This window comes from Dermochelys coriacea, chromosome 7 (assembly GCF_009764565.3).
Source record: "Dermochelys coriacea isolate rDerCor1 chromosome 7, rDerCor1.pri.v4, whole genome shotgun sequence".
Taxonomy (NCBI): domain Eukaryota; kingdom Metazoa; phylum Chordata; order Testudines; family Dermochelyidae; genus Dermochelys; species Dermochelys coriacea.
The window spans coordinates 59,342,000-59,357,048 of NC_050074.1; the positions used below are offsets into that span (position 1 = coordinate 59,342,000).

A 15,049-nucleotide genomic window follows, 5' to 3' on the forward strand; every position below is an offset into this window, starting at 1 on the left:
TAGCGGCAGCTGCGCCAGGAGAGGTTTGGTGTTCCCTGGCCTATTATGCCCACCATCTATGAGACAGAGTGAGTGGGGGAGAGTTATCATACATTCACATTGCCATTGATTTCAATGGGAGCACAGCTAGGCCACTCCTGAGTGCTTTTGAAACTCCAAACCATAATATATTTTTCATTCCTAGCCCATGTTCTCCTGGACAGAGTATTATTCTTCAGCCCTTTAAATTTACCTGATCTATATTATTAACCCTCACTCCCCAACCCAGCCCATTCACTGCCTGCCTGTAATGTCTCATTTTCCTATGCAGTTCTGCAAGGGTGTGAAGGAAAGAGTTCTTCATAAAGATAAAGATAAGTAAAGGTACAGCTTCCCTCCATGACCACATCCTCTCTCCTGTTCCAAACCAGCAGTCTTAATTAAAATGATGCTAAAGGAAGCAAATCAATCAATAGATACCCTACACAATGGTTTATTCTTTCCCCCCCCCCACAAAATTACTTACAAGTATCGCATTACTGCTTTAGGTGATCTGTTAACATAGCAGTTCATTAGCAGCATTTGCTATTGAATTGGATAAAAGACACCTTGGGAATCCAAGCAAATCATTCTAATATAGCTCTTTTCTTTGTCTCAACTGCATTTCCCCCTTATTCTGAGCAATGAAAGATGAGGTGTATTTCAAAGCAGAGAGATCCATGGTGACTAGTTTCACTGACATATTTGGAATCCCCCAGTTCGCTGAGTATAGAACAAATAACATTTTTTGTCATGATTTTAGACACAGTAAACATATTTTTTCTTCACAGGTGCAAAAAATTGGCATTACAGCTGTGCAGTTATGATATGGCCAAGCAATGAATGTGCATTGATCATTAAGACCCTCATTCAGCTCTTGTTTAACCATGTAGGATCAACTGAGTCTGCTCCTGTTCATTACTTAATTTGGGGCCTTCGTTTCCATGGTTCGGCAAACAAACAAGTGGTCAGTCCTTCTTATTGAGACACAGTGTTTCCAGTTTGGGGTTCAGGCTACCACCACTAAAAGCATTGTTGAATAAAAGGACAAATTCTGGTGCAGAACTGGAGAAACTCTACTGATTTCAACTGAATTACTCCAGGCTGATACTGATGTAACTGAGAGCAGAAGCGGGCTCTAAATTCAAATTTAGCAATCAAGCCTAGGATTAAAATATGATATTGTAGAATTTATGTGTCTTTAGAGATGAGCCAGAGCTACAAAGTTTAGATTCACAGCTTAAAGGATGAAGCTGAGTGTACGCGCTGCATATGGTGTGGCCCAATTATTGAATGTAAATATTTATAGGCTATTAGGTCTAAGTCTACAACAGTAAACTGTTTATTCAAATGAAAAGTTTTATTGGGGTTTAGAGATGTATTGTTTTCTTAAACAGAGGTGGCATTGTGTTTTGAGTTCTGTTTTAGTTCTGCAGCAAACCAAACTGATGAACGGAATTCAAATCTACTGAATACTTCCCCCCGCCCCCATCTTTCTGTCCACCAAAATAGACCCTGGTATTTACGCAAAAAAATTAGTAATAATTTTTTGCACAGATTTTCAGCTGCTTTTGTTGTTATGGTAATAAAAATTGATAAATTCTCAGGAAAAAATAAATAAAATAAAAAATGAAAACAAAGGGTTATAAATATATATTAAAGAAAGAACATGAATAATCCCCTTTCTCTACCTTCTAGTTAAGGTACAGAATTGAGGCCCCAGATCAGAACACCTGTAGCTTTTGCATCAAGGGGCTGGTGTTCAAAAACTAAACCTTACTCCACATTTTGCAAATGGCCCCTATATTTGCAATGGGCTGAGCAACCCCTCTTGCCATTTTCTCTCCCTTCAACCCCATCTCTGAGGTGCTTGTAATGTCAATGCAGATGAACGTTGCTGCTTGAACCCATCTCTAGTTTTGGGGCACCTTTAAAATAAGTCATATACTTATCATAGCCCAAACAGGACCTGTTAATGAATAAAGCCCATCTCGTGTGTATTTCCATCATGCATTCCCCTCAGGCACATAATATGAGAGCACAATGTTTTTTGAGTGCAGAGATAACCTTAGGTTGTGCACACTATAAAGCCTTTCCTGTAATCAGTCACTCGGTTCACTTTTTCAAAAAACTGAATTTGGGGCTGGTGAGACAGCCCCATGGACGAAGGTCTTCCATTGATGCAGAGATCAGGTACAGCAGTAGTTAAATGTCCAGTCTGAATGTACCCCATTCCAAAATGGCTGGAGGTCAACTGTATTTTGCTGTTCTTATAAATTGACTTCTTCTCTGAAAAAGAAGAAAAAATATCCTAGATAAACAGGACTTTATTTCTCTCCCTTTGGCAGCAATGATCTAGGGTAACATACTAAAGTTAGAGCTGGAGAAATGTTATTTAGTAAATAAAAAAATATTTTTTTAAATGGAAGGAAAGTCATTCTAATCCATTATGCCAGTTGTTTCTCAAACTTTTTGTATTAGTGACCACTTTCACACAGCAAGCCTCTCGAGTTAAATAGTTACTGTTTAATAAGCGGGGGGATAGGGGGTAGAAACTTTGTCAATATCACTGTTTACATTGCGCCATTGCCACCCTTTGCCCCATTGCCACCCTTACTTCTGTGCTGCTGTTGGCGGCAGGCACTGCCTTCAGAGCTGGGTGGCCAGAGTGGTGGCTGCTGGCCAGGTGCCTAGATCTGAAGGCAGCGCCGCCGCCATCAGCAGCACAAAACTGCAAAAGTAGCAATGCCATACTATGCCATCCTTACTTCTGTAGAATGTTTGCCCCTTGTGCTGGGACGGGTGGCTATGGGTGGGCTAAGGCAAATTTTGGGGTGGCTATAGCCCCTGCAAGCCTCCCCCAGGACCAGCCTTGCCTGTGAGTCTGACTGTTAATTATAAATGAGGGGTTTTTTGGTCACTCTTGGTATTCTGATTGGTCTGCGGTTTAATGCAACTCTTCAGTTGTTGAACAATCCAGCCCTATAATGTTGTCACAGTCCCAGGACTGGCCTTAGAGAAAATTGCACCTTGGGTGAACTTCTATTTTGGCACCCTTTCTTTAGAGCCAGAGACCCGCCATGTGCGAGGCTGACAGCCAGCGACCCCCATCTAATAACCTCAAGACCCCCAGTTTGAGAACCCCTGCATTATTCTAATATTATTTGAGCATTTCTACAGTCATAAAGATCCTCACAGTTAACTCTTGTTTGGCAAGACATCTCCGTGTCTTTACAGCTGCCCTGTTTTAACAATTGACTGATGTACAAATATGTATTTCCAACCTGTGTATATAGTTGTGGAAATGACTGCAGATGCCACCTTCCCCTGCAAGAAGGGGTCAGCTAACAGCATGCAGAGTCCCTGGCAGCAAGTAGCCTGCAGGACTGAGCAGAGTGTTGGCAGGGGAGACAGAAAATCATATGACATAACCCCAGCTTTGAAACTCAGTTGATGTGTGGTTTCATCAAGTTGCTTCCCCTCAGTTTCTCTTTTTGTGAGCTGCAGATGATAATACTGATCCACCTTTCTCACAGGGGTTGAGGCATAGCTGATGTTTGTAGAATGCTTTGAAGATGTAAAATGCTATAAATGTATTATTTTTATTGCTTCAAGAAACCCCGTTCTGCTTTTCAAACATAAAAGATCTTTATAATTTCTGGTGCAGAAATGACTAAGGAGCTCATTTAAACTATTTCCCCATGCTAATTTTCCCCCTACTGTTACTCACACCTTGTTGTCAACTGTTTGAAATGGGCCATCCTGATTATCACTACAAAAGTTTTTTTCTCCTGCTGATAATAGCCCACCTTAATTGATTAGTATCATTAGAGTTGGTATGGCAACACCCATTTTTCATGTTCTCTGTATATATATCTTCCTACTGTATTTTCCACTGCATGCATCTGATGAAGTGGGCTTTAGCCCACAAAAGCTTATGCCCAAATAAATTTGTTAGTCTCTAAAGTGCCACAAGTACTCCTCATTCTTTTTGCTGATACAGACTAACATGGCTACCACTCTGAAACCTGGAATAGTTCTGTTTTTCACATTTATATTTCTGTGCAAAGACATGGATTCCAACATGCATTCTGATAATAAAAGATAGCAACATTTGTTTATAGTATTCATTTTAATTTTGTACTATAGTTCTTATATATATTTCTTAGGGGCATTAGCCAAGAATCAGGACCCCATTACACTGACTGTACAGACACAGTAAAAGACAGTCGTGCCGCAAAAAGCTAACAATGTAGGGCCTTGAGTCTGGAATCACTTATGCATGTGAGCAGTGTCATTTACTTCAATGGAATTGCTCTTGCAGTCAAGCTCATGCTTAAGTGTTTGCAGGATCAGGGCCTAGTTTATGACAAAGTGCAAGAAGTAAATGCAACAAACAGAAAAGCAGGAAGGGGAGCACAAGCATTTTACCCTAAGCAGGGGGTCTCAACTTGCTATGTAAGCGAACCATTTCAACTGATAGTGCTCTGCAGGAGGCACAGCTGATCTGAAGGGAGGGACTGGAAGCAAGATAAGGTGAGGGGTTTTCTGGATTTTTTCCAGTTTTTCCCACTCACCAGGAGTGGCTTTGGAAAGGGTACAGAGATACAATCTACTTTTTCATTGCTATTTTGAGTGAATTTTATAAAATTGGTTGTGCTGCTTAATCATTTTACAATACTGGCCTATAGCTTAAAGACATAGTTTCCCTTTAAGTAACATAACACATAGGGAAGCAGGATTGTGTGTGCATCTGAAGTTTACTTTCTGTATTTTACTTTTACGGATTCCAATTTCCCTAACGGTCATGCAAAATCCAAATAAGATTGTTGGGCAAAGGAGTTATCCAGGAGGAAATTTACATTAGCAAACACATGTTATGGATCTGACATTTGATTGATACATATCAGAGAATGGCACTTCATAATAAAATCACTTTAGGCTTCTCTGTCACCTTCCACCCAAGGATCTGAAAGCATTTTACCAACATTAAAACAAATAGCCCCGTGATACTCCTGTGAGGTAGGTAAATATTATTACTACTTTTTTACAGAAGCACAGAAAGGTTAAGGATTTGCCCAGGATTGCCAAGGGCATGTCTACACTCCATTGTAAACCCAGGTCTGTGTAAACCTCGGTATTTCCAAGCCCCCACGAGTGTTCACACTGCATTGTAAACCTGGGCTTACAATTGATGAACCTGGGTCTCACAGCCCTCCTTCATTGTTTTGTATGTGGCTATGTTTATTCCTCTTTGTTACGTATCTGACTCCAGGCTGCCACCAAAGATGCTGCGTTACCCTCCACCCCATTCCTGCTGCATCACACTGGAGGAAGATCCTGAGCTCTTTCCACCTGGCCCCTTCTGTAGAACATACCTGATCGCAGCTGATTCCACATGTGACCTGCAAAGTGTAAAAGAATGAAACAGGGAGTGTGAGTACAAAAGCAGCCATCCAAAAGTGCTCACTCAAAGAATCAACCCATCAAAACACTGATTCTTTTCTTCCTTTAACTCTTCCGTGGTTTCTTTACTTCTCTCCAATCTTTTATTCTGTTTTACTCCCCCTAGTGTCAATTCCTGGAAATGAACGATCTGCAGAGTCAGGACTAAAACATTTTCAGACAGCTGCAGAAAAGGAGCTGTTCAGAGCCTTGGCAGGAAGGAAATGTTTCTTCATCAGTTGGCTTTTCATGAGCCTTTTTTCCTCCCTCAAAGAAATTTTTAGCCAAACTATTTTTTAGAAACATAGATTTTGCAAGAGCAGAGAAATTCAATACAAGTCATTAGGCCTCAGCTTTTTCTTAAGGACTCTGATTCTCCTCTCACTTACACAAGTGTAAACTGGGAGTAACTCCCTGGAGGCCAGGTAATTACACTTAGAGTTGCCAAGGGATGTCCTTTATATTATAAGGGATGTCCTTTATTTAAGTATGGGACAGGCAATATGTTATTTAATCAGTTCGGGCTGCCTTTGATCCCATATTTCAACTAGGATTGCCTCCTGGCCAGTTTTTGTACAGCCATGCTGATTGCTGGTGAAAATGTGTCATTTATTTTTTCACTGGGATCCACTACGGGAATTCTGGTCCCAGTGAAAAAACCCCCAGAACATAAGCTGCATGCATGCATGCCCTGGCAGCGATACCACACGTCACAGTCTCACGTGGCTGGCAGCACAGCCAGGGCAGTACCCAGGGCCCTGATCTGTGTGCTGGTTCCAGGCTCTCAACTCCTGAAATCTTGCTGGCTCCCTGGAAGTGGGACGGCTCTGAGGTTCACCAGTAGGGAGGGGCAGTGGTGAGCTGGAGTTGGTTTGCACCAGTTTGCGCGAATCGGTTGTTAAATTTTGCAGCCAGTTTAGAACCAGTTGTTAAAGGGGTTCGGCAAACTCCAGCCCATGGCCACATGCGGCCCGCGGGACTGTCCTGTCCGTCCCGCCTGAGCTCTACTCATCTGGCGGCCCTGCGGTCCTTCGGCGGCACGTCCTTTAGTTGCTCCGGGTCTTCGGCGGCACGTCATTCACTTGCTGCAGGTCTTCGGCGGCACTTTGGCGGCGGGCCCTTCAGTGCCGCTGATAACCTAGAGTGACTGAAGGACGTGCCGCCGAAGTGCCGCCCAAGACCCGGAGCGACTGAAGGAACCAGTTCTTCAGCTTCTGGCAGCTCATCACTGGGGAGGGGTAAAGAGTAGGGACCTGTGAGGGGGAGGCAAAGGCTTCTGGGAGGGCACAGAGTAAGGACTCATCTTGGTGCTGAGGACCATGAAGTGAAACAGACATGAGCCAACAAGGGGGGTGAGGAGCAGGGTGGTACTAAGAAAACTGTCCAGTATTTCTGAAATACAGTGTTGGCAACCCTAGTTACACCAGTGTAGACTGGACTGAGAAGAGAATCAGGCCCTTCATGTCCTTTTTCTTCATGCAAACCAGTGGCTGCTCTAGCCAGGGTCCATGGGTGCAAGTGCACCCACAGAAATCAAGCCTGAATGCGCATTTACACAGGCAGGGCTGTCCACTGGGGAGTGGGAGGGAGAAGGGGGTAGTTTGCCCCAAGCTCCCCATTTGAGAGGACCCAGCAAATGATGGAGGATGCTGCAGGAAGCCTCAAGCTAGTAGGGGGGTGAGAAGTGGAATGGAAGCAGGCAGGGACTCCTGGAAGGGGATGTTGCAGCCACTGAACTGGGAGGCTACATTTGCCCATTTGCAAACTCCACACTTATAGTATTTACTCCACAAACAGTCCCTCGATTTCAGTGAGATTCACGGAACAAGGTTCTACTCAACTTGAGCAAGATGGCAGAATATGGCACATAATACTTTGCATTTCTATAGCACCTTTCATCCAAGTGCTTTATAAGCATGAGTTATGCCTCACAGTTGCCCAGAATGACCTGTAAGGTATTATTTGCATTTTTACAGAGATGATAAGTGACTTGCTCCATGTCACAAAAGTCCAGAGCAGATCTGGGAATAATGCTCAGGACTCTGCATGCAGTCACATTAGTAAAAAGAAAAGGAGTACTTGTGGCACCTTAGAGACTAACAAATTTATTAGAGCATAAGCTTTCGTGAGCTACAGCTCACTTCATCGGATGCATTTGGTGGAAAAAACAGAGGGGAGATTGATATACACACCTCTGTTTTTTCCACCAAATGCATCCGATGAAGTGAGCTGTAGCTCACGAAAGCTTATGCTCTAATAAATTTGTTAGTCTCTAAGGTGCCACAAGTACTCCTTTTCTTTTCGCGAATACAGACTAACACGGCTGCTACTCTGAAACCAGTCACATTAGTGTAACTGAAGCGCCATGGGGCCTGAAGCCTGGAGTTCCAGCAGGGGCCTCCCGTGGCGCTGAAGCCCTGAGCCCCGGCAGGTGGACCCCGGCTCTCAAACTTCTGAAGATTGTCATATGCAGCTCAGAGAGTCAATAAGTTTGGCCACCCCTGTGGTATAAATTAAATTAAACTAAATCAAATTAAAGTAGCCTTTTTTCTCTGAAATAGACTCTATAAAACAAGCAAAGCCCCGGTCTTGCAAACAGGTGTGCGCCTGCCTGACTTTACTTACACAGCTAGTCCCATTGAAGTTATGGAGCTGTAAGCATGCGATTAAAGTTATGCAAGTGTTTGCAGGATTAGTACCACAGTCATTTGAAAAAACAAACACAACTTTCTTTTGATTATGGCACCATAATCTACCAGTGAATGTAGAATGGGACATGTTGCAAATTGATGTATTTTCCCATGTAAAATAAAACCTGTTGGGATTATTCTTGCTGGCTAACTGAATACATCTGTGGTCACTCTATGTGTTGCACTCTTTCAACACACTTAATCTTAGACCTGGTCTACACTAGGCCGGGGGGGGATCGATCTAAGATACGCAACTTCAGCTACAAGAATAGCGTAGCTGAAGTTGACGTAGCTTACATCGACTTAGAATCACTTACTTCGCATCCTCGCGGCGCGGGATCGATGTCGACTCCGCTTCTGCCTCTCACCCTGGTGGAGTTCCGCAGTCAACGGCGGAGTGATCAATTTATCACGTCTACAGTAGATGCGATAAATTGATCCCCAATAGATCGATCACTACCCACCAGTCCGGCAGGTAGTGTAGACGTGGCCTTAGTGTGGTCAGAGTTAAAGATATAGTAGTGGTAGAAGTATAATATTTGTACAAGAGAAAGCATGACATCTGAGTTACAAGTTAGGAAAGGAGTGTGGCTGTCAGGAATTGGATGTGTGCATTATTAGTTATTCTCAATTTGACAAAACATTTGCAATAGGAGATGGAGTCTGTGTGTCTTGGGATATTATGACTGGCAAATCAAGTATGTGAAATGAGGTGCTCTGCAGCTTAATGTCTTAACTGGTGATTTCCTTGATGTTTGGTGATTGCATTGATACAAAATGCACTTGAGCATTTTTTTTAATGGGGCAATGATAAATGGGTTGGTGGTTGGAGGTTGATGGTTTCTTCCACATTGCTCTTGGTAGTGGGTATTTGAATGTAACAATTTTCTTGCCATCACTCCAATCTTGTGTGTTGTTTAGCTCTTTCAACTTGCTGTTAAAAACTTGAAAAACGTGTTGTGTGAGAGAGCAAAGTGTATATATTGGGCTGAATAAGAAGCTAGACAATTATTAGTGCTAATTAAAAGAAATGAAAACTTAGAATTGCTGATGTTTAACACAAATTTGTTCAGATGAGCACATCAAGAGAGAGCAAGAGCCAGATAGAGACAAGGGTACAGGGTGAAAATGTTCTGATTGGAAATACAGGACAGTACAGGAGGATATACAGACTCTTACTGGCTGAGGAAAAAAAGTCTACTCAGAGTCAGTCTGAAACAATAGTGCCTTTTTCTTAAGCTATGTATGAGCTGTGCCAGAAGTTATGTGCTTGACTCAGGAATCACTGGGTAAGGTTCTACGGCCTGTCTTATGCAGGAGTCCAAACTAGATGATTATCCCTTCTGGCCTTAACATCAATGATGCTATGAATCTGTGGCTTGCTGAAAATGAGCCGCGTTCAGGTGTGGGAGTTGAAATTGTATTTTTCATTTTGGTTTGGTTTTTTTTTAATTTGTGTGTCTTTTAGGAGCATGTGGTTGGATTTCCTCGAAAAGTATTTGGCATGTTTGTACCGTGGCAGCTCCAGGGAAGTGAAAAGCTCCTGCAGGGTTGCTGAAATCAGTGGTACCCAAGGTTTTGTCATATTCTGACATCTGTTCTGAGCAATTACCCCCAGGACCCTCTTGTTCTTCTCAGTTTGACAAAATGTATTTTCTTCTTCTGCCTCAGCAAATGTTTGGACTAATCCCTGGATTAGTGATCTAGGGCTACATCATGACTAGCCCTTACGTGGCTGTGCAGTGCAGTAGGGAAGGAATAAGGATTCTTCTAACTTTCGCAGCTGTGTAAGATCCAGCCACAAATGCAACCCCAGCAGCCAAAGGAGCAGAGGAGTGGCAGCCCGGATGCTCCCCCCAAGGGACAAGGAGAGGCAAAGATTAGGTGGAACCATGGCTCTGCCACCCACCCACTCTAGCCAGTGGAACTGGTGGCCGCATGACTGAAGTATGCTGCATCCTGCAAAAGGGTATAAGAAATTACTCTGTCCATCCCCCATACAAGCAGGGAGCCCCACAAAGAGTTGTGCATCTCTGAGGCACAGTACCTCTGAGGGATCCTCTATGCACTGCCCCTTACTATGGGCTGTATGCTTAGTAATGATGGGCCACATCCTCCCTGGCGAAGCCAATAGAACTATGCTGACTGACACAGCTGAGGATCTGGCCTGATATATTTTGAGGTGGTATCATGTCCTCCCTCATGTGGAGCCAGAACAGATAAGAGGTAATGGGTAAAGTAGGGCTAGAGAGAGACATTTGACAGCAACGATGGAATAGAGTCTGAATTGTGCTGTTGGAAAAGATCTGGGAGAGGTTAGCTGGAGGAGTACAGTACTAGCATCCACAAAAAGAAAGGTGGCAGCAGCACATTGTTGACATTAGGAAAAGGTCAGGAGTAGTTAGTGCATTTTGTGGTGGTGCTGGAGGCACCTACGACCAGCCGACCTGAACAATCAGATTTGACTATGAATTGTTGTAGTAATTCTGTTTAAACCCTCACGTTTCCCAGGTCAGTGAAAATCTTGGTGTCCTCATTAAAGTGTGCGATGTAATAAATAAATAATAATAATAATACCTAGCTCGTATACAGTACTTTTCATCAGTAGATGTCAAAGCATTTTACAAAGAAGCTAATTGGTATTTTCCCCGTTTTACAGATCGGGAAACTGAGGCATGGTGATTTTTTTCCCATGGTCACTCAGCGGGCCAGAGTGAGAACCAGGACTAAAATACAGCTCTCCTGAGTCCCAGTCCAGTTCTCTAGCCACTAGGCAACATGGCCTCTGTATAGCAGGGATATTTAATTTTTGTTTCTGCAATATGTATATGTGAATGGGTTGGATAGTTATTTCTTACTGCATCTGCACATTTCTTTTATATATATTGCGTCCTTTTGATTGTTCTCTAATTTTCTAATAAATATGTTTATTCACGGTGACATGTATTATGTGGCACTTGACTGGGCTAAGGATATTATGCATTCAGCTTAATTTCTGATATATGTGTTCAGAGAGTCTGTATTAGAAAATTACATATGCTACCGCGCATGGCTTCCCTCCAATTCCTCCAGCGCTCAATAGGGAATCAGGCTCATCAGAGCAGGACTTCCCTCTTGCAAGGCAAAGGAAGTTTGTCAGACACAGAACATGTCTCCTCATTAGCAGCAGTGCAAGTGCACATGCTCTGGGTCAATGGGCAGCAACTCTTCCTCTCGTCTGCCCCCTGTGCTTGTTAGGGGCTAATGTATGGGGACGGGGTAGGAAGAAGGGAAGTCTTGTAGCTGAAGCAGGCCATAGGGGATTTGCATTTTGTATTTCACAAACTTTCTGATGGGGAAAAGGAGCCCTTCAGCCCTGTGGAACGGGAGAAGGCTTGGTGGGGAGAAACTTAGAGAAGCCCCTTTCTGTAGAGCAGCCTATGGCTCATCAGAGGGGACCTCTGCTCTGTCCACCTTCCTATGGTTTGGCAGAGTGGAGCTCCTCACTGCAGGATGACCTGTGGGTTGACAGAGCCAAGTCCCTCACCTGTCCCCTTTGGAGGCCAACAGGAGGGGCGGGGGAGTAACTTACGTGGAGCTGTGTGGCAATAACTTAAGAATACTGTATGTTGTACTAGTTATTGGGATATTTATTGTGTGAATATCAGGGTTTAGTTTAACAGGGTGCTGTGAGGAAAAACAAGCAGGAAGCAAAAGAATGGCTCAAGGTAAGTCGTCCTTCAGCAAACACTTGACAATGTTTAAGGGACAATGACAGAGCCCTTGGCTCTGAGGATTCTGGCTCGACCTCCTGCTAGCCTGGTTTTTAGGAAATCTGGGGTTGTTTCTTTCCCCACCACTGGTCACAGACCCCCATAGAGGGAAGCACTACAGGTGCCAGAACTCAGTTGGAGCTGCTGGTTAACCACGACTGATACATGGGTGCTGTAGCCCAGGGCCCAGTCTAAGAGTGGGAGAATTGTGTGAGGAGTAAAGGCATGGGACCTGACAGCTGAGGGGATGCACTCAGTGAGACTAGAGAGGACAGAGGAGCATCTAGCCCTGTAACCATGAGAGTGGGGAAGCCATACGGGCAGTGGGATGCTCTGGAGGGGAGTTGAGGCTGGAATGGGGAGGGTAGCTCAGTCAGTATGCAGTGAAGCAGCAATATTTCAAGTGCTCCTTATGGGAGATAAGCCGGGAAGTGGAGGTTACAGTGGGGAAGTGAGAAAGTCACGTGCACACAAGGGGATGAGCAGGGCTGCTGGGGCCAAGGAGGAGAATGAATGGTGGGGTGGAAGGAGGCCGGCAGCTATTAACTCACCCCTGCCATCAGGGACCGGTTGAACTTCCTGTGGATCTTCAGAGGGCAGGGCCGGGGCAGCAAACCACAGGGTGTCTGTGGGCAGGAAAAGCAAGGCAGGGCTTGTGGTCTCTTGATTTCTTCTCCAGAGCATCTTCTCTGCCTTTCCACAGCTCCACACCAGTCTGCCCGCACTCTAGACTGCCCCCTGCCTCCTTGCTCTCAGGAATGGCAGGGATGTGTGTGAGGAGAGCCGACCAATAGCTGATTCATCAGGGCAGTTCCATTGGGGAATTAAGTTAGATGATGATTGTGACATGTCTGACCCAAACTGTGAACTTTGTTTGGTTTTGTGCCTTCCATTTAAACTGCTCCGTGTCATTCTGTGTGGGAATGTCAGTGTGACCTTGAGAAGGTCAGTCTGTTCCACATGCTGCATTGCCAAGGAGGGATGATGAAAGAGCCAGTGAGGTCAATCAGCTTTGAATGACACATGAGGACTGGCCTGCCTCAGGGGACACGGGTTTCCTTCATGTGGGACTCACATGCCTGTGGGGGTCCAAATTTTGCAGTCTGGGCACATGGCAAACAACACCAGAGAGGGGGATGCTCTCTGAAAATGGGGGGCGGGGGGGAAGCTGTCCTCTGCCACATCAGAAGCCCAGCTGTAGGGAGGGAGGGAGAGAGGGTAAGAGGGATTCTGCATGAAAAGCTGACCGGACCTTTGACTCACAGAAGGGATGGGGGAAGTGTGCCTTGGGACTGTTGATTGTTTTGCAAAGATCTGTATCTCTCTTGTGCTTTCCTGAGAGTAAAAGTGATGTGTGTTCCTTGCTTGCCTGCCATGTTGTTCTTGAAGGGGTTAGTTAAGAAGCTCTGAGTGCTCATAGTAAGGTAGAGCTCTCAGCAACTGGGGGCTTGGGAAGGCTGGAGCACTGATTTTGGGAATTCAGGTGTCTGGGCTGTGGAGTCCCACATCCCAAGGAAAGCTGGCAGACATAGGGTTTGTGCTGGGATTGTGCCAAAGACCCAGAGCTAGGAACAGTGGCTTGGGTCTAACCAGACCCAGGGGGCTTAAAAGTGCATGGGATCCGGCGGTCGGGTCCCCTCAACAGAGTGATGTCCATCCAGAGAAGGAGACAGTGCAAGATTGTGACAGTGACAAATAAAAGGGATAACTCAATATTTAAGAAACAAGCCACTTTTCAAAGGTAATGAATGTGTGTGTGTGTGTGTGTGTCTATTTTGTGGTGAATGTGGTTCTTTATCTATTGGGAGGCAAAAAGAAATGTGTGCATCAGCGGAGCCAAATTTCCAACCTAGGGCATTTTAAAATATCACCACTCCAAAACTGTACATGAAAATCTGATGGAAAATTCACCTGCTCTCTAAAGAGTTGATCTGCTACATGTGGAAAGTAAATTCACTCATAAATTGTGAAATGGAGGGATTATAAATCCTGCTTTCAGTGGAAATCTCAACACAGCCTGAATTTTGGAGTTGCTACCAATGCATCCATAATTTCACTGCTTCAAATGCAGCTGGGTTGAATAGTGGTTGTAAGCAGTTTCTAGCTGCTGACTAATCAGTGCCCTATGTGAAATGACTTGGTGGTTTCAATCTATTTCCTTATGGAAAGGTGTCCCCATCACAAAGGGCATTACCCTCACATTGGCAGTCTCCACAGAGAGGAGGACATTCAGCTGAAAACGTTAAAATCCACAAAACAGCTGTAGTGTGTGTTAAAACAACAGGAAAGTCCTGGCCCCCTGTCTTGCTCTCTTTGTGTATAATCTCATTCACCACCTGCCCCATATCAAGGGAATGAACTCGGAGAGAAATGAGCTCTGAGAGAAAGAGAATTCCTCTGCAAGTGTATTTTTGGTATCTAGCTATTCTGAGTGCTCTTCTCTGAGAACTTGTTTACAGTACAGTATGTGTCAGCCTCTTAGATACAATTTCAATGGATGGTATAGCTGCTGAGATTTTAGCCCTTGCTGGGGTATAGATGGAATGTATACTGCTGTGTGTGAATAGTTTGTACAGTATATTAGTCAAGGCATGCATTGCAAAGCCCAGTGTCTTTCACAGAGTGAGGGATACTAGCCAAGAATCAAAACCATCTTTCTGTGCCATATTAAATCAAATGCTAGAGGAAGTTTCAACTCATGGAGAAAACAGATCCCAACATGGCATCTTGGTTAAAGTGGAGGGTAATTAGATTACAATGGCAGGTAGCATTGTGGGACATGTCTTCTATAGACAGCACCTCAATGTTAGAAATGTAGGTGGCCATGAGCCACTTTGTAGAACTCCATGGATCACACTTGACCTGTAGGTGGTGCTTTGTCCACCCTTGATATAAACAGAGATGTACATTGCAATAGAGTAAATTGTGTATGTTGTAGTGTTATATAGAGAATGGTATGCTTTTTGCTGTTAAATTATCTCTTGCATCTATTTCAAGGGGAATTTGCTTTTCCTTGGAGCTTGTTTTTATTTACAGTACTATAAGAAATATGTGGTAGCCAAGGACTTAACCATTCTCACTATACTAGGTTAGGAGAAACATGATACTAGAGGATTTGGTGCATTACATGTGCCTAAAATGAAC

At 44.2% G+C, this 15,049-nt stretch overlaps 1 protein-coding gene across 5 annotated transcripts in view; it reads right to left on the reverse strand.

Moving 5' to 3' along the window:
- Positions 1-451: 451 nt before the first annotated feature.
- TMEM273 (transmembrane protein 273) overlaps positions 452-15,049 on the reverse strand; it is a 32,637-nt gene continuing 18,039 nt past the window's right edge. For 3 of the 5 annotated variants that reach the window (XM_043518509.1, XM_043518508.1, XM_038410432.2), the window contains 2 exons: positions 5,397-5,423; positions 452-2,307 (listed from right to left, as the gene is read on the reverse strand). In XM_043518509.1, coding sequence (XP_043374444.1) covers positions 2,289-2,307; positions 5,397-5,423 — 46 coding nt within the window. In that variant the 3' untranslated portion in view covers positions 452-2,288. The other 2 variants (XM_043518511.1, XM_043518510.1) reach the window with 2 other exon arrangements.